Source organism: Varroa destructor, unplaced genomic scaffold, assembly GCF_002443255.2.
Source record: "Varroa destructor unplaced genomic scaffold, Vdes_3.0 BEIS01000004.1, whole genome shotgun sequence".
In the NCBI taxonomy this organism is placed as follows: domain Eukaryota; kingdom Metazoa; phylum Arthropoda; class Arachnida; order Mesostigmata; family Varroidae; genus Varroa; species Varroa destructor.
The window spans coordinates 12,028,670-12,048,320 of NW_019211457.1; the positions used below are offsets into that span (position 1 = coordinate 12,028,670).

The following is a 19,651-nucleotide window of genomic DNA, read 5'->3' on the forward strand; positions in this document are numbered from 1 at the left end:
GGAATAAATGGTAGTCACGATAGACTTTACCCGAACCAATCGTCGTGACTAACAGCGAATAAATAAAAAAAAACTACGTAATCTATTGCCAGACACCGTAACGAGTCGGCGCATTGTAGTTTAGTTTACTGATAACCGCGTCTGCTTTTCTCCTGTTCTGTGCCTGTCGTATGATGCTCAGGTATGCGAACGAAGAAGTTCTATTAAACAACAAAGTCCAGAAGCCATCTGAAGGCGTCTGTTTTGCAAATTCGAGTCGATAAAGGAGCGAACGGAAGCCAATCAGAATCAGTGCAAAAATAATCGAATTTTATTATTTGTCTCAGTTGACTGCTACCGTTTGTACTGGCAAATCGATCCTGACGCGATAGCCGAGTTGAAAATAGTCAAAGCTACACAAAGATACTTTTGCTTATGTCGTCGATTTGGACGTTCGCTTGTGAAACCACCCAAGAAAATTCAGCGAATAATTTAATCTGCCATAGCTACAAACCACGACAAACACAGAGAGGAAGAATTGTTGGAAGCCGGTTTTGCCGGTATGCACAACGATACGGTTCTAGTCAAGGCTAGAAAGGCACTATTTGGTCATAGTCACTTCTGCCACTTCTGACCTTGAAATCGTCGGAGCTACAGTGAGGCCTGACGCTAAGGCCCCGGTATAACCTCGTATCCGGACCCTTTCGAATTGACAAGTTGGCGAGCTCATTTGGATCAAAGATTTGAGCCAGTGTCGTTACTATTATTATTGCTATGACATTTTATTTGAAGGAGATGCTTTGAGATGAAAAAAACCGGGTGGCGTTTGTTGTGTCATTATGGAGGACAATGACCACTAAACGACCTACGGGGCTAATGAGGGCGCATCAACCGATCGGCCAGCCGGTCTTTCTACGACGAGGGTATCCTAACGCTTCGACATGTTCAAAATGGAGCAAAGGCTTCCTATTGAAGCAATATAATTGCTACGGTGATAGTGTCGGTGATAGGTGTGTTTGCAACTAGACAACAATGACGTAAGAAAACGTGAACTTTACGGATCTTTCTGCAGCGAGTTTCGCACATAACTGGATAATGATTCGTTGCTTTTTTGGAGACAAGGTGCTGTTGCAGGTCTACAATTGCAGCTAAAGATACCCCAATAATAAATAGGAAACTTATTGCTCGATCGCCCAAAAGTGACACCCCACGCAAATAGAATCAGGTAGCAGAAGTATTAATGTAACGTCTATAACAGCGACTATACACGTATGTCGATTCGAACATATATGTATGATCCATAGTTTAACTGCCATATCAGTGTAAACATTACAAGTTTGATTGAGACTCTGTCGTGCTCACCGATTCGGTTGGTGGCCATTCTCGTGCCGAGCGGGCAGCAACGGCTACCCTGCCGTTCAGCCGCCCTTCCTTCCTGTGCTTCCGCGTGTGATGGGTGTCACCGAAATGGCTGACACTGAGGAACACGAGGAACGCAAGATTGTTGCGGAGTTTGTTCATCTCCTTGACAAAAGCAAACAGCTATTCAACGGTTTGCGGGATCTCCCGCAGTACGGGCACAAACAGTGGCAGGTAGGTTTAGTATGCACAAGTGGAAATTAGCAATACACATAACGTGTGAGTTACTACGCCAATAGTATTGGAAGCACCGATTTGATATACCCTAGAACACTGAATAGATGCATTCGTCGACGAGATATGATTAGACAGTGCAAAAGACAATTATCTATCGCGTTACTATGCGTCCCTGAAGCACCGTAATTCGAATAGCTATTTGGATTAGTCATCAGTGTAGGTACGCGAAGACCACCGAACACCGACAGCTCTCGGTAAACAAATGCAATGTCTACACTTCACTTGATCTAAATATGCTGCTAAGAAATGAATAGGCAGTGAATTTGAGAAACTCTTATTTAAACATTTCTCATCGTTTCATTCGTTCGACGGGTCGGTTCTCTCAGGCATACTTTGGCCGTACGTTTGACGTGTACACACGCCTATGGAAATTCCAACAACAGCACCGGCAGCTTCTCGATATAAAATATGGCCTAAAGGTAAAGCTTGCTGAAATAGGTATCATTACATTAGGTCTGCACCGTCCAAAAAAAATGGACCATCTGACATGTCCAGTAGTGTTCAAGGCCCTGGTCGTCGTTATTCCAGTAGGTAGTCTGATGTGCGCAGAAGGCTGTCTCACCTCAGACGTACCTAGCTGGCTAACGGGTACTAATAGGGTTTATACTAGTATTCTAAGTATTTCATAAGAAAAAGTAAATATTTGCATAAAACGATTGCGGTTGACTAAAATTTCAGCTTGTTGGAGATATGCAACAAATAGCTTTATTAGAATACATGGTGAATATATCTCATTTGTATGAACATCTATTTCTTTAAGTAATGTTTATGGGTTTAATCCTAATATTATGTCCTTCTTGCTTCAGCGTTGGCAGATCGGTGAAATCGCATCAAAGATTGGCCAGTTGTATTATCACTATTACCTGCGTACTAGTGATACAAACTATTTGAGTGAGGCATTTTCATTCTACGCCGCTATACGGGCCCGTGGCTACTATTCCAAAATGGTAAATATTTCTGGCTTGTCGTACGTTTTGTTGCTTCACAGTAGACTATCGATACGACTGTTGAGTAATTATCTTATTTATATGAATAGAAAATGTGACTGTATATCATAATATCATGCGGTAAAAAACATGCGTGTTTAACAGTAGAGGATACTCGAATGCCGCGATAATGCTTGCTGGTTATATTTGCGACGAACACCTAAAACGTAATTTCCTATTGAACACTGAGTGGCTAACCTGTAAGGCGACATTTCTTCAAGCCGTACCAGAATAATTCTCTATCTTTTATAAATTATTCCTTCCACGTCAGACGTTGTCTTTGAGTGTTCTTCGAAACGGCGGGACCCAAATACGAGCCGAACTGTCGTTACATTTTTAACATCGAAGCTGCGTTTCAGAAAGGTCCTTAAGGTTCGTGCGTAACCCTTGAATAATTACGAGGACGGAGCTCCAATGTAATCAACCACGAGCCAATATTTTTTAGGTAAAAGAAGATCAGGGCCTCACATACTCACACCGGTCGGATCTCATGGTGAAAAAATTGCGTTACTATGCCCGGTTCATCGTCGTTTGCCTCCTACTAAAGAAAATGAAAATTGTCAGGTAATTATTCGAGTAACTTTAGAATAATTAGTGGTTTTATCAAGATACTAACGGTGATCGTTTACAGATCATGCTAACTATAATCCGAACCAGAGCACAGATGTATTGCTTGCCATGTGTTCGTATGTTGCGTATTCTGCTGCTGTGTCTGTACCATCAGAGAGCTCGTCCGTGAGTTGGCGTCGCTCATCGACGATTACACGTCCGCGTATGAGCCCGAAGATCAATTGGAATGGAGCCTTGTTCTTGGGGAAATTCGTTCGTTTATTGATGCGGATAATCTTGTTAACATAATCGATCAGGTAAATTCAATCACGGTACAGTATCATATTTAATAGTCATTGCCGTTGAATAGAAACGCTGTACAGGGCAGGTAGCCGCTTGACTCTTGGTCGAGGTAGTTCCTGGTAGTAGCGTTGGAGCTTATGATGATAATGAGCCGAAGTTCTAAATGTCAGATGATGATAAAACACTTCGGATGATTAAAAATTCCATTGACCTCTACAATATAATAAACACCTGTCATTTTTTCCCGCATAGAAGGTCTTTTTTCTTTTAATTGATTGAACATTATGTTTCTACGAAGTAAGCTTGGTTAGAGTTCGTTTGAATAACATTGGTAGCGAATAGATACTGTTATGTAGGTTTGCAATCTTTGAGCTGCGATGCCATCTGAACTGTAAAGTTTGTTATCTAACGACCTCTAAGTCGTAGCGATTTCTGCCCCTTTGCTACGAAAGATGCCTATAATTTTTCCCGTACCGCAATCTCCCGTCAACGATCTTTGCTCCAGCCGCGCGTGGCTAGAAGTGCTGCGTCATTTTTCACAGAACGCTTTTGTGTGTGCAAGCGAAATATTTATTGAGAACTATTTCCTTATGCGTTGGCAGTAGCACGACAAGAGCAATGTGTTTATAGCGTCATTGAACATAAGGCGTACGTTCGATGTTCCCAATTTATAGAATTATTCTATCATGCATAAAACACTTGCCAGCAACAAATTGATACTCATCGGTTTGCCAGAGCTAGCCGGGAAGGTTTCTTCGATTTTAGAAAGCGTATTTTTATTTACTCTTAACAAGTATTCAATTAGAAAAACACACCAAGCACCAACAGTCATGCCGTCCGACAATAATTCCAAGAGATGAATTCAGGCAGTTCGACCAACTCTATTTTACCTACCTACAAAACCCTTCGCTATCTGTCTCAGTAGACACTTAATTCGTTCGAAATAGAGTCTAATCGCTTCTATTTTCGTATGTATGTAAGCTTAATAACATATACAACGTTTGTTTTATCGCGCATTATAAAAACAGGCGGTAGTATTTTTTCTCTTTATTGTTGACAGGATTCGGTTCCAGTTGTTGTGTCGCATCGGCTTTCGCCGGCGAACGCCCCTCCGGTAGAGAAATCTCCGTCGCTCCTTGGGCCTCTACTGTCTCTGCAAGAGGTCATCATAGTCGGCAGCTGTTGTGATCAGCTCGTAGCGCCTCCACAGGTAATCAACTCTATACGGGATGAGCCAAAGGAACGTACGCTGCAAATGTCGTGGACCGTTACAGTATAGTGAGCATGCTTTTACGTGCGCAACGCAGACAAAAGTCATGCGGGTGTCATTTTGCAATATGGATAATGGCTACTCGAACGTGCACGCAGGAGCATACAAGCTAACCTTTACTCGAGCATAATATACAGATAACACTATTGATTCGCTTGGTACGAACCAGGTCAATTTTGAATCTATCGTTTGTCGGCTACGTACAAAATTATATTCACAGAACATTAGCTATTAGCAGTATAATTCGACTTCGTGCAAAACGTTACGAGACGTTTCGTGACGTAGTAATCATGACAATTAGCTTTAACCGTTATGGTATCGTTGTCGGCTCTGGAGCGGCTGAGGCTAGTCCTGCGAAGCAAACCTTATTGCGTGCCCGGCAAGTTCTTATTAAATATGAGCGCAATATCAAAGAGTAGAACTAAACGAGTAGAATAAACTCTACGTGTGATCTAAGACTAGCGTCATTGACCACACGGAAAAAAGTTATCGAACAGTATTTATTACCATGTTTTCTCATTGCGCCACTTAGTGGAAGTTTCCATCGAAGACTATCGCGGAGACTACGCGGTTTCAAGGCATCACAATACAATTCGTAGATAGTACCCCATGGCAACATGTCGTTTAGGTCAAATATGAATACAGCTAACTGAATGGACGCTTGAACCATTGAAGGCAACTTGTCTCTAAAAGGATTCACATCTCGATTTGCTCTGACCCTCAGTGTACGTTCTTTAGGCTAACTACGTAACAATTGTCTTCATCGTTGATTTGAAGTGGCAATAGACTGAAGTAAATAATTAAGAAGATAAGCTTTTCTGGCTTTTGTACAACGTGATGTGAAAGAGAGAATTACGGAAAGCTTTTTGTAACTAATCAAAGACTTTACACTGCCTCGTTATAAAGTTACAAGGAAGAGCTTTCCCACTAGTGACATCGAAGACAACAGTGATAAAGGGACAGTCAATTAAAGCTTTATCTGGCTTTTTGAGGCGGTCTGAATGGGCACAAGCAGCGAGATTTATAGGATCTCCTCAAAGATTACAACTATATAGTTATCATTTTGCGTCATATGATTGTTGTTTCAACACTGCGAATTCTACATGCGAAAAAAACGTTCATTTTTAGCCTTCAGACGAGTATGATGATTCTTCTGATACGCTGAGGCTTATAGAAGCTCTTTGAATGAGTTACTGACCATTAGTTTTTTTTTCCAATATAACTTTTTATAATATAGTTTTCGAGTTTTATATACCTAACGTGTGTCAACCATAGTCCAGTTATGCAGATGAATTCATTTGGGCAAAGGAATCAATGACGGTGGGCTCCAAAGCCAACGGGTGCACCTAAATCTCTCTGAGTGCGGCATCTCTGTTGATTTCTATAAACCTTGCTAATTACTACAGTGTTAATTATTAGAGTTGATAGGGTTGATACTTAGACGTAGACAAGTGAGTACGGCAACTAACACTGGCGAGGAATTAGATTCGGGGCAGGGTGTCTTACCACTGTATTGTTGACTTTATAGTACAGAGAAATACTCAATATATTGCTAGCCGAAACTAGCTCGTGAATACTATCTGTTCCTCAACGGCCCAGTCTAACTAGTGCCAAAGAAGCTATTAGTAAGCCTCGCGAATATAATGGCTGTGTTAAATTGGATGGACCATTCTTCGAGGCCGTTATTCACAGCAAATAAATCATATCGTGCTTATTAGGCTTTGCTAAAATAGTAGAATTATGCTGACTTGTACTAACTGGTTTCATAGGTGAAGTTTTCGGAACTCACTCTCGACATGTTCCGGATGCTTCAGACACTCGAAAGGGAGCCAAGCAGTATCGCTGGAGAGACGGCAGCCACAGCAAGCGGTGGGTCTACAGTGATGACAAGTGAACTCTACGACGCATCACCAGGCGCTCAACGGGCAGTGGCTTCTGGAGGCTTCCCTGAAAATGATGACCCCCGATTTCACTCGGCTGCTGCCAGCAGCTCAATGTCTGTGTCGTCGGCAAGTATGCGCAGAGACAACCCGCACAAATATCTTCTCTATCGACCGTCTCTTCCCCAACTGCTCGTATTTCTTGCATCGGGATTTCGTGAGCTGCCGTCAAATGGGGTCATGTTGCTATATATTTCGGCTGATGGGTGTTTCCCACTACAACAAACTTCGATTACGCCGAGCGCTGCTATGGGCCCCATGGGAGGAACTGGGACGGCCACTATGGTTGGGACTATGGGCGGTGTTGTTGGTGGGTTAAAACACGCTGAAGAAGAATGTGATGAACTCATGCGTAACGAAATGCGTATTCGGGGCCGTGTACCAGACACATTACCAAACGGTTATGAGCACGGCGGAGCGGCAACTAACAATAAACGCGACGCCATCATGGGCGAACTCTCGGCGCCTCTCGGCGCTGGCCCGCTGCCGCCCATCGGCGGAACGAAACGAGCTGCAGGGGCAATAGTACTTCGAGAACAGCACTGCCTCTATCCCGGGGATCTCTTCCCGTTCACTCGCAAGGTACATAGTTATCATCTATAGACCCACGTATGAAAGCAGCCCAATTTATTTTCACGTACGGCTAAAAACTAATGTACAGCTCCCTATATCATTGTTCAATTCCTGAAGCTAAGAATAGCGGTTTTGAAAAAGCCCGCTAAAAATACAACGCTTTTACAGATGCTATTGAAGTTGTCCCACACATACAGGTACAGCGTGACATTGGTAATTAGTGGTGACCAAGTCAGCGTGTGGTTCATATCATTGTTCCGACATCAAATCTTTTAAGGTTATTTTTACTTTATACTAGCTGCTTGCGCATTACGAAATTACAGCAGTATGCGATATTAGGAAGTTCATTACTGAACGACTGATACGCAACACTATGCACTATACGCAACTATGAATGAAAAACACATCTATTGAACTATGCGTTCGAAATATGTTACATCAAAAGAAGATTTCAGTTCTGCCTCTATCGGATTAGAGTCCATTCGCTTTTACCAATTGCTTTTAACTACACGTAACGACAATCCTTGAAGGGTTTATTTTGTAATAACATAAAACATGGCTCCATACGTTGGTCTCTTGCTCTCGTATATATATTCTCAGCCACTTTTCGTCGTAGTAGATTCGGACAACTCGTACGCGTTCGAGAACATGGCGGTGCGTCTATTTGGCCAGCCGTTGATTGTGCTCATGTCTCCGGAAGAGACGCCGCCGGTTTTTCACGATCAGCATCACAAAGGAAGCCTGTTCACGTTGTTCCTGCACTGTCCCTTGGCGGCGTTCTGCTTTGTCTGCCATGTTGCCGACATCCCGCTGTCGCTATGGGAGCGTGGGCAAGCCCACGTGAGTCGATTCACGGCGGAGGCGTCCAGAGTGCTCATTAGATCAAGGTACATAATAAAAGCACAGAACCAATATTTTGTCATGCTGGTAGTCACTTGATTGTCTACCGAGCATCAAACGGCACGCGAACTTATGGGGAAAATTTGTATAATAATCATAATAATCTCCATGATTAAATCTAGGGACTCTTGTAGAAGACGATCACACCGAAGTAGTTCATTGTCTCCAATTTTGTGCCAGAACATGCCAAGTTGCAAACGGTAAAAAATATTGAGTTGTTATTAAGCTAGTACAGATATAACAGGGTGATATTATCAGAGAGGCGTTACTGGGGCCTCTCAAAGTAAGTCAAACACTCGGTAGGGAAACTGTTCAAAATAATGCGTGTAGTTTTGTTTTTTAAAGATTATACACTTTCGCTCTGTTTACCCTGTGGCGTCGTCTACCGTTTTCAAGTGTGTTACCGAAGAGCAGAGAGACAGATTTGATCATTAACAATGCTTTCATGGACGACTAACAGAAGTTTAACGTTAGTGATTTAACTATAATGTTAAATCTCTAAGATAAAACACTTTCCTCATATCCTCAAGTATAACAGAAGCATAGGTAGTAAACACCACTTGGTTTTTCGGAAGTTTTAAGTCGGAATATTATAAACGTTGGTGATGACATGTTGGTCTATTGAAAACGACAAAAACATCCTGATTTGTAATTTGTATAAAGGAACAAACACCTTTGGATGGAACGCGAGTATTTTGCATGTAGAAGGGGGCTGAAATTATCTATCTATCACACTGAGTAGAGATATTTTATTCAAATAGAGCAATTATAAATTGAATTTTTGGACTTTGTAGTTTTTGAAGGAGTACGCCTAATGCCATATTCCGTTCCAAAATTATTTGTATGAGCAGATTGCATTAAGATGACCATCCATGTACATTTAAAGAATAAAGGTGTATAAAACAAACAGTAAAGTTAAATAAAGAGAAATAGATTAACGTCAGGTTTCTCAAAAACTTTAACTTTCTCTAAATATTTTTCAGCCTAAAAAAAAACTACCTCGCTGAAAGTTGGGAATCGTAAACATTATTATCAGCAAAAAGCTCAAAAATCAAGTAGTTTTAAATTACTTAATTTTTGAGCTTCTATAGATATTAACAAAAATGGCTTTGCCATTGTGGAATACTTTTGAATCCATTGACTTTCAGCATGAAAGTCAACGTGGTACGGAATTATTCTAATAATCCCGTCAATACATGCAAGTTTTTTAATTTTTGGGTATTCGTTTCCACCGATAACAAATTTTATCCTATAGTAAGTACTATGCACGTAAATAACAAAGAGATATCGTTGCCTCTTAGCTAGAGCAATTTAACGAAGCTGCTTATTCTCTGTTTAGATCTATTGATCAGGCATATCTCGCATTATACGGCGATGATTTTCTGCGGCTCCTAATGTTGCGCTTCATCTTCGCACATGTTGTTATCAAACTTCACCGCTTATTCAAGATCCCTGGATGTAATTACGCCCCCAGGTACGCATTGCATTTTAAGTGGGTATAATATATAGGGTTTTCGTTTCAATGAGACCTTGGCTCAGAAGTGTATTCGGTAGTTCGTCAACACACAACAGTCGATATTAATCACTTATTTAACTCACGAACTCATATAATAATAATAATTTAAAATAACTGTGAATATATATATATATATATATATATAAACTTATTCAGGAATGCTTTCTGCAGGTCGTTTCCTCCAATGCCCGAAACCGAAGTATTAGACCATCCAGCCCTTAAGCGTGCTGTATATGAATTAGCTACTGTACTTGAGGTGCGGTCTTTATTCACCGAGGGCGAGGAAGCCCTAGCTCAGCAATCAGACTGACACCGGCCACTCATGTTTGCCATGGGCTGAGGTAACTCCTTTTTATTTACCTATGTAAATCTCTCCCTCATTACATCTGAATCGACGCCGCCGCCGTCGTCGCCGTATATTTAGACAGACGCAGTCAAATGCCGAGAAATGGCACGGAATTACACCCCTGTCTTGAATCTATTCTTGTGCCTGACTGAACGTATCCTGATTATGATTACAGGACGCGAAGACCGCAGCGTGCCGTTTGATCCGGACCTCCAGGCCTACCAGTACCTTTACGATATAGACGATCCTTATTGCCACGAGAATCTATGGGTTAGAAAGCAACATTATGAGCGAAATCAACGTTTGGTGCAAAAACGACGATATCATAATCCTCAGGAGCCTTCAACAATGCTACAAAGGCCGCTAAAAGAGGGAGACCGTTATTCGTATGATAATCAACAACAAAAGTATGCAGGCAGTAGCAACCCTTCGACGTACTTCAGCCAGAGTGACACAAGTACGCCACCGATATCCTATAGATGCACCGCTCTTCCGGTATCCGATTTACGCGGAGATGCGTCGCCGCAGCAGCAGCAGCAGCATTCGATTAGCTACAACAATTCAGTAGCAGCGTACACTCGTCGATCCGTTTCGACTTCATGCGTCCGAAGTGGTAACGGCAACAGAGAGCGATTGGTATATGTCCCTCACACTCACTCAAAGTTCTCTGCCTCGAAGACTCATCTGAACGCAGGCTTATCGTCAGCTTCAGCGTACCCTAAGAGCAGTGAACTGGCGTATCCGCAGCAAGGGGATGCTGGCGGTCCGTCTCTATATGGTACGCTTCAATCTAATCATCGCAACATCGGCGGGCGTCCACCGGCACAGCAACGTCTATCCGATTTTGACATGCAGCCGCGGCAGCAACAAGCACGAGCGTACAACAATACGCTGTCTCAAACAAGTCAGGTTCACTTTAGTCCAGGACACGATCTCTACGTGTACAGTGAACAAGAACCTCCACTTGACAGACTCGATCAGAGAGACAGATGATTAGATTATCGAGTCAACACCGATAGGGAACCGTATGACATCGCACGATGTACCCTTAATAGGCTAGACTGTCTGCGAAAGCGCCAGCTACTACGATGATGGCCCACTCATATCGGTGAATGCAGACGAGAGTCGATGTTAAACACCTAATGTAGCGTTTACTGGGAGGCAATTAGCGTCCAGTTACCCCCAACGCAGTTACTGCATTCCGCGATTCCGCTAACAAGACGCTATACTTGAATGTTTATCGGGATATCACTAAGAGGAGATTTCATACCCTTGCGAAATCTCCAATACACGGAAACCTTCGAGCGATGCTCGTTGACGCTCTCTTTACGTATATAAATACCTCATTAAAAAACTCGTATTGCATATCTGACTCTTACTTGAGGTGTTTCAGTGAAATAGCTCAAGTAAGACTTCACTTCACTGGAATTCCAGTTGAAGTATGGTAGTTACAAGGACTTTTTCATTCTTTGCAAAATATTTTCAGCGATCCTTCTTGTAGATAAGACATTTTAATTGCGTTTGGTCTTTTTACCTGATAAAAATGTCTAATTGTTTCTTGAAGCGATAACAAAACAGGTTTTTTGCGAGAATTTCTCAGGGTTTTTCTAAGCAACAAATATGCTGCTTGCAAATTTTTGTTGCGCAATATTTTCAATTTCTCTGCCAGTGTATTCAGTACCTAATGGAGCGATTCGCAGTGCAAAGCGGCACGCGACGAATGATCTTTAGGAAAGCAGCGCTAACTTCAGGACTTGTGTTCATTTTTTTTGTCAAACCGCAACCAACTAGGACTGCGTTTCTGGAAAATGCCGCCTATACTTTTGTTTGTGCTTTTTCCTAAGTATAACCCTACCGAACCCGCTATTCTAATCCTATACATTTGGCATTATAAATTATCGTATTTCTTTTTTATTGTTCCCATTAATTTGAATAACTCTGCTCTGTATTTGACGGTACGTTCTATGCCATACGTCTTGGGCGTTTTTTCTGCAAAAAAACACTAACTAAGGACCATCTTTAGGTAGAGCCTGCCTTTTGATAGTCAACAAATAGAATTGGCAAGAAGAAAAAAATCATCTACAATTACTAGCCAGTCAGTAGACACAGAGGACGGTTCGATTAAAAATTGATTACTTCTGCAAACGTAGTAGATGCACGAGCGTTTCCTGCTGCATAGAAGGAACGCGTTTGGCCAATTGGCTCACGAAGTATTGGAGTACTGGTTGGCTCTTGGGCATCGGAAAGAGCGACGAAGATATAGCGTTCTCAACCGCTTTTTAATTCTCGACGAAAAAAAGAATGGCAAACATGATCATGTACAGATCACCGTTTTCATTATGACTACCATTATTACCACCGTCAGTCGATTGCAGCGATCGTCACAAGTATCATCACGATCCGATCCGACAGCACAATTCGATAGACCAATAAAGGACATCACCTAAATGTAAAGACTATCAATCTATGTATTTGCACTATAGCCCCACGGCAGATTTTCATTGTCTATACGCACTCACTAGATTCTATTGCGAAGAGAGCCATCGCATACTCCGTAACCGAAACTTAGTATAAAACACAGAAATAAATCAGCTGAAGCATTTTTTACTATAACGCTTCGTTGTGGTTAGTAGCTAATTACTTGCGAAGATCTCATGAGACTTTGACGAGACCTGTCATACACCGAACGTCTGCCAGGACGAGCTAAGAGACTAATTAAATAGCTAAAAACTCAGAACTTGGATATTAGCAGGCGTTTTTAGAAGTCACAATATTTTTGCGGGAGGAAAAGGATAGTTTGACGAAAAACATTACGCTAGCACATATCTCAATAGTGATTGAATAGTGACGAATCTATACATCTAAAACACATGGCCAAACTAAAATGATTGCTGACTAGAAGCACGCTCAATGACACGAAACGATCATAGATAGTGATATTAGCTATTTATCGAGGCGCATTCGAGATCGCGGAAGCCTTCCGTTCAAAGCGTTAATGGCGCGCGGGTTACCAATTGCTTAAGCGACAAGCAACGAAAATGTCGATCGTTCGTCTTCTTGTGTCCACGGTAACCGAAAGAGCCGTATACCAATCACTAGGTTCCACATTAAATCTCTACGTAAGTCAATTTGAGCTACATATGCGATTCACCAGCAGTGTTCTACCACGTGTTCAGTTGGCGCCTATATTTAAACGTAACTATTTTATTTAGCTACATGTGTTTGATGATATGGCTATTCGTTTGATTACATATCTGGTCGAGAACGTATTTGTTGGGGGAGCTTAGACGAATGGCGTCTAGAAGTATTGAGCTAGGACCACGGCCATCTAGGCGGCGACTCCGGTTTTATCCGGACGCCTGATAGAGAAACTCCCATTGAAAATACGTTCTGGTGAGCCCGGCTTTTTGTCACTGAAATCTTGACAGTTTGCTCCGTTTGCACGCTGATTTTGGAGATAGATTTGCCAATATACTCGAAAGCGTTTGTTGATTTAGAAACGTAGCCAGTCTTCCATGGGCTTTTGACCTCTCCGTTCAAAATGTTGTATGTCATCAGGAGGTACGTATTTGTATAATCAACATCGTCGAGGTACGGAACGCGCTGACAGCCGGTGAGGGGAAAAATTGTTATTTCTAAATCGTACACACGATTTTTGGCTACGGCTAACAATACTTGATGACAAATTACGCTACCTTGTACAAAGGCATGAACTTTTATCGATGAATCTGATTAGCAGTACATGTGTTCGTTTGAGCAGATCTCAGTCATTTGCTGAGTCTGAAAAGCAGAAGAGAGAAGAAGCTATTTGATGGATGCATGGATACATTATTATACACCTATGGCGACTCGGGCTGCTGCCATTTGTATGAGTTTTCAGCTTGTCGGTGATATAAAACATATCTCTTTGAGACAAACCCTTGCATATTGTAATTATGAAATATATTTAGCAAAAAATTGATTGACCCGAACAATGGTAATACGAGAGGTAATAAATAATTTGTTAAGGTCTATGACAGTAATACCCAGCTGTACAGGGGAGAAATTACTGAAGAGTTCAGCTAAAAAAATAGCGAGTTACGCCAGTCTGTGTAAAAATTTAAACACAATTATCAAGTTTTTAATCACTCGTGTTAAATTCAAGATTTTATACTCGCAAGTTTTATATATATATACGTGTGTATTTGATAACGATTGCACTTACCTTTCATGGATCAGTAAGTTAGGCATAGACAATAAGAAATAAACGGTTGAAGCTAAACAGAAGTATCAGTCTGGTGATAGCGGTTTCTGAAAAGCTCGCTTACAACTACGTAATTCGCGTAGTGGCTGAAGTGAATCATCTTAGATCAGTCAACTTTCAACCAGATAAATTGCGACAGCATACGATTAGTTTGGCCGTCAAACTTACCGAGACCACTTTGAATCCGGGTTGAAAGAGGCCAGCTAGAAGCTGGATAGTTCAAATTTGAAGGCACAATAGGCAAATCGATAATACGAAGATAAAGAAAAGCCGTTATCTGAATGATGAAGATCGTATCTTACGTCTGCCAGGTTGACCGTAAATGCTGAAGCACGATAATGCAGCTGACTTTTTTCAGTAGAAAATAAAAATCAAGACAGCGCGGACTTGCCAGGCTTTCCTCAAAGCCATAAGACGCTTAGTTTGAACGACAGACTTTCATTCGCTTTTTACGTGATTGCTATAAAACTGAGATGCAAGTTACTTTCCACCTGGTAATTATAAAAACCTTTTCTCTTGACAATTATTCTTATAGGATTATTATTATTATAGGATTAGCTACAGGAAAAGCACAGACATCACAACGGGCTGTTATTTATGCCAAATAAAGGAACAGGTCTATAGATGTGATTCTCACTCGGAACTCTTCGAAAATATCGTGTTTCGAATTATCTAGTTTTTCTATAAGGCCAACTGTGTATTACCACAACTGATGGAACTGCACCCATCAATTGTATGCACTGACTAGCTACCTAGTAAGAATTACGCGTGCGGAAAATATTATATATGTTTTCTAATTCGTTATAATTAGAAAACTATATAAAAACTAGAAATAGAAATTAATGTATAGTTAAAGTGAAATAAACTGGATTACGATTTTGTCCGTCTTCGGTTTCAAGCTATGAAATTGAAGTATTTCGATATTTGTTTGTGTGTAGTCGTTTACTAGTATTATGATAAGTAATTATATAGGTAGTTGGTAATAAGAATGTCTAAAAGTAAGTATAATATACAGTGAATGCATCCTCACAAACTAAAACAATTCTAACATGGCCACCCACGTCATGCTGAATCATGTCATTTTAAGATCTGCGTTGAAAATTATAAATAAAAATTATCACAAAAACAGATATGACAATAAGCTTTGTATTAGAACCTATTTTTCATTATTATAGCATTCCTGTAATAATTGTTTTACAATTATCTGACCTGGTTATATATATATATATATATATATATATATATATATATATATATGTATATATATACGACTATGTGCAGATATAATCGCAGACGATCGATAACTAAACTTCTAAAAGTATTTAAGGACCTAATATCTATGGAGGTGCTGTGCTTCCAGACGCTGAGCGTAGAAACTAGGGCCCGTTTTAATGGCTGCCTTCTTTTGCAGCACAGGAATAGACAAAAACTGTGCACGCGTACGAAGGATACATTCGTACGGGGAGCTGTCTTATCATTGAGCACCAAGTGATATGCTTACACAACTAAATATTAGCAATCGCCGTAAATTTTCCTGTCCCTGCCTCTCTAGCCTCTGGCCTATGCGTATGCAGGCGGGTGATCTCGAGTAAAAACAAGACAACAAAGCCCCACAGCAGTCAATCCAATAGCCGATGCCGACACGGAACGTATCAGTGTCACATGTCGATTGATTGACTTTTCCCTTATATCGATTGACAAAAGGAACTGTAGGATTCAGCGACACAGACTGTAGGTTAGTCACATCACAAATCTTTTCACGAGGCTTCAATTAAGCATCACCTGTTAGCAAATGATTCTGTGCAGTAACTTGCGGACATTATTATTGTGAGGGGTTTAGACATTAATAATTGCACCCTTCAAAATTCATACTTCCATAGTTATAATGCTATTTTACTGTGAAGTCATAACAACTATAATACTTGTGGAAGTGGCCATATGTTGACAAAGGTAAGAGTGAACTGAAGTAAATCAGCAAGTGCATTCGATATACGCGCCTAATAAAGACGGACAAACAATGAAATACATTATTAATACTATTACTAAATGTGCATACGTGTATCTGACGTGCGGCTCGATGATGAGCCACATAGGCCCGTAGACGTTTCCTTGTATTAGAAAAACTACAAATAAAATTGTACTATATCAACTGGTATGATTTAATATTGTACTTTATCAGATTTCAACTTGTGTGAAGACGTTTGCAGTTAACAGTATCCTGGTGCCACATACTCTCAGCAGTATTTACTCCAGGGGCCCAAGTTCTTAGTGTTTCAAGGGGATCGTTGAAGGGGTATAATAACGTAATAATGTCGGCGCCATTCTCTCACTGTTTGGAAACAGTTAGGGGAAAAGGGGGATGGACTAAGTGCTTTGTTCCCTTTTTGTCTAATGCGATCCTCGTATGCTCAGGCATTCCATTCTTATCTCAAAAACTAACCGTGATGACGCCAGGCCTTGACGCGATTAGGCAACTCCATAAGCCAAGAAGCTTTTAAAATGCTCTATAGAGACACCATCTAAAGTGGTAGAAAGAAAAACTACATATTCCGGCAGGATTTTGAAAGCTTTGAGCACGTAGATAGGTAGATGTCTAACAATTCTCCCGTATCTGAAACCTGCACCAAATCTTATAATCTTAGCCATCGAATTCTGCCTCTAGCAGCAGCTGCCTTAATAGCAAGACGTTATCCTGACGGCAACCCGTACCTTATAACGCCAAAACATTGTCAACAGGCTCCCTACGCAGAAGTACACTCCGAGACATTCTTCAAACACGTACAGCTTCGGCTATCGTATAACCAAGAACTTTACAACACTGGCTGCGTATGCGTCGTAGATACACACGAGTTCTACAGCATGTTGAATCGCTTAATTTAGACCCTCGTCTTTAGGCTTGTTTATTGATCACCACCATATAAGGGTCCTTTTTATGTATGTATGCTACGGTATCTTAGCCAAATCCAATAAAGAACTACCTTCTAGCTTAATGTATTTCCCATGCTTGCTTAGTCTAGGTTACTCTAAGACTCACTTAACTACGGTCTTAGCACTTAGGCCAAAAAACAATCATGGGTTTTTCACCTAAGACAAGTAGAAGGATATGGTCTGATGATAGAATATTTATGGGGCCACGTGAGTGTCACGACATAACTACTAAATTGAATAGCTCTTTTTGGCTTATAGACTTTTTTATAAATTCTTAGTTCGGATGGATTTGCTAAATCTATATATATATATATATGTATATATATATATATATATATATATATATATATATATATAATCTAGTAGATTTTTCTGACGAGCGTACTAATATAACATAAAAATACCCTTTCTATTTGTTGCAGGCCCTTGCCAATCTGTTAACTGGATTGGATTCTTTCTTCCGAAAACACGTGCGGTGCCTGCCACGTAAGGCGCCTCAGGAGCCGCCTGTACAAGGTATTCATTTGTTTGTAATTCATGTAAATGAACGCCTTTAGCCAAAACGTGTGCTAAAGTACAGGGCCAATCTTCTAAACCTTCTTCTTCTTCTAATTCTAAAAATACTAAGAGAAATGGTGTACATAGGTTGGAGATGTCCTCATCCTTCGGCGTTGTCTCCGCTAAGAATGACATTTCATGGATTCGGCTCTGTTCCATTTTTGTGGTTAGTTATGTTCTGAGGCGCAATTCCTGCAAAGACACACAACGTGAGAGCTTGTGTGATTTCCACTGAGGGTACCATTTGTCCTAATGGCCGCTTAGAAAGCGAGCATGTACAGTCTTTTAAAGGCTAGACAGACTAGAAAAATCACTAGGAGCTGTTAAGGTCTGATAGTCTGTATTGATATGTCCCTGTAATATCTTAGCGGGTAGCATGCGCATCTGTTAGTGATAGCATACGTAACTGTCTAGGGTCGAACATGGACGTAGATACATTTCGCTTAGTATTCGGAGCCAGCCGTCGGATGAACTGCCTAACAGATGTAAATACTGAAGTACTGCATTGTTTTCGCGTTAATTAGCTAGTTTCTTTTTAAAGGAAAGTGTTTTGTGTATCCATCGGCCCACGAGCATCTGAGCTGTTGAAAATTTACTACGACTCAATTGGTTAAACTATATGATCCCAAGTTCTCACTTTGGTTGTATGTTGGCCAGATACTTTATAATTAGTTACTACAACACTTAGCAATATGCTAAAAAATTTATTCGGCATCTTATCCTTTAAACGATGCCTTGTAATCGCTTTGGATTATTATTAAAAATATATTAGGACATACATAAATCAAATTGGTAGTAATAATATTAATCATAAATATTTGAGACAGATGAAGCCGTTGATGACCCTGTCTTCCCGAGTCACCTTCGATCCGAAAATGAAACGCGTGAAGAAAGACGGCGGCTCCGAAAGCATCAGAAGCAACACTCACAGCGAATTGACCAGATGCTCAAAAAGGACCGCAAGCAAATCGAAAGCGAAATCAAGGTTTACACTTTCCATTCCAATTCGTGATAAATTTATTATGAATACTACATAGTACTGCGATATCCGCTGTCATATATATATGGGCTATATATTGTCACAACCTCACAAAGAAGCATTTTATGCCACTTTCGCTTTGTTCAACTTTTATTGCGTCTTTAAGGATAAATGTTCAAACAAACGCATTTTTTAAGCCAAAGTGCACGTCATTTAAGAAGAACATAATTTTTTTTTATATTAATAATAAAAAAATAAAGTCTTGCGTGGTCACGCTTCGGAAAACGAAGAAGTACTTTAGTTAGAAACTTATATCCACCTTCCAATGAATAAAATCATACGATGTAATGTTTTACATTATGGTTACATTTTCAAGACCTTGATCTCAGTTGACAAGGTAATCATTGTGATGAGTTTTTGGATAAAAAAAAAAAAACATAAAACCGTTTATTAATCAGAAAAGCGAATTATTCTGTCTCGCCGATTGAATTATTAGCCGAAACTGTTAAAAGCTTGACTTCGGGGCCGCCTATAAGCCGAAAAAGTATAGCGCAATACAAAGGATAAGAGATAAAAGCGCGTACAGTATAGGAGTAAAAATAGGCCCATCCCAGACGAATTTCAGTGAAAAGACTGTCACTCTCTATAGAATGTTGGTTTTTGTCGCGTGGCCTAAGACATCACAAAGCCTGACACAAAGCTCCTTTATTAAGCTACTAAAAGATGTCGTGGTCATGCCAGTGCAGGTTCTCTTATTGGGCCCAGGCGAATCAGGCAAATCAACGGTTCTGAAACAGATGCGGATTATCCACAACGTGAATTTCACAGACGAAGAGCTACAAGAAATCAAGGTATAATCGTTTTTTTTTTCCTTAAAAGCCTACGATAGTGTTTTGGACAAACAAATAATTTTCATATATATATA

General features: G+C 40.5%; 1 protein-coding gene and 1 long non-coding RNA gene across 6 annotated transcripts in view; one reads left to right on the forward strand and one right to left on the reverse strand.

Annotated features, from left to right (window-relative positions):
- The window catches only part of LOC111250444 (protein SCAI-like), a 40,224-nt gene that overhangs the window by 11,006 nt on the left and 9,567 nt on the right, over window positions 1–19,651 (forward strand). The window contains exons 2-12 of one of the 4 annotated variants that reach the window (XM_086987260.1): window positions 1,301–1,572; window positions 1,962–2,054; window positions 2,442–2,582; window positions 3,067–3,185; window positions 3,346–3,487; window positions 4,534–4,683; window positions 6,513–7,265; window positions 7,857–8,143; window positions 9,496–9,630; window positions 9,844–10,013; window positions 10,194–12,489. In XM_086987260.1, the coding sequence (XP_086843386.1) occupies window positions 1,432–1,572; window positions 1,962–2,054; window positions 2,442–2,582; window positions 3,067–3,185; window positions 3,346–3,487; window positions 4,534–4,683; window positions 6,513–7,265; window positions 7,857–8,143; window positions 9,496–9,630; window positions 9,844–9,982 (2,100 nt within the window). In that variant the 5' untranslated portion in view covers window positions 1,301–1,431 and the 3' untranslated portion in view covers window positions 9,983–10,013; window positions 10,194–12,489. Of the gene's footprint in view, window positions 1–1,300; window positions 1,573–1,961; window positions 2,055–2,441; window positions 2,583–3,066; window positions 3,186–3,345; window positions 3,488–4,533; window positions 4,684–6,512; window positions 7,266–7,856; window positions 8,144–9,495; window positions 9,631–9,843; window positions 10,014–10,193; window positions 12,490–17,611; window positions 17,706–18,574; window positions 18,733–19,472; window positions 19,578–19,651 lie in introns of those variants that run through there. The other 3 variants (XM_086987261.1, XM_086987262.1, XM_022805720.2) reach the window with 3 other exon arrangements.
- LOC147755852 (uncharacterized) overlaps window positions 17,699–19,651 on the reverse strand; it is an 8,703-nt gene continuing 6,750 nt past the window's right edge. For both annotated transcript variants that reach the window (XR_015326525.1, XR_015326523.1), the window contains exon 4: window positions 17,699–17,939. This is a non-coding gene — a long non-coding RNA (uncharacterized LOC147755852). The remainder of the gene's footprint in view (window positions 17,940–19,651) is intronic.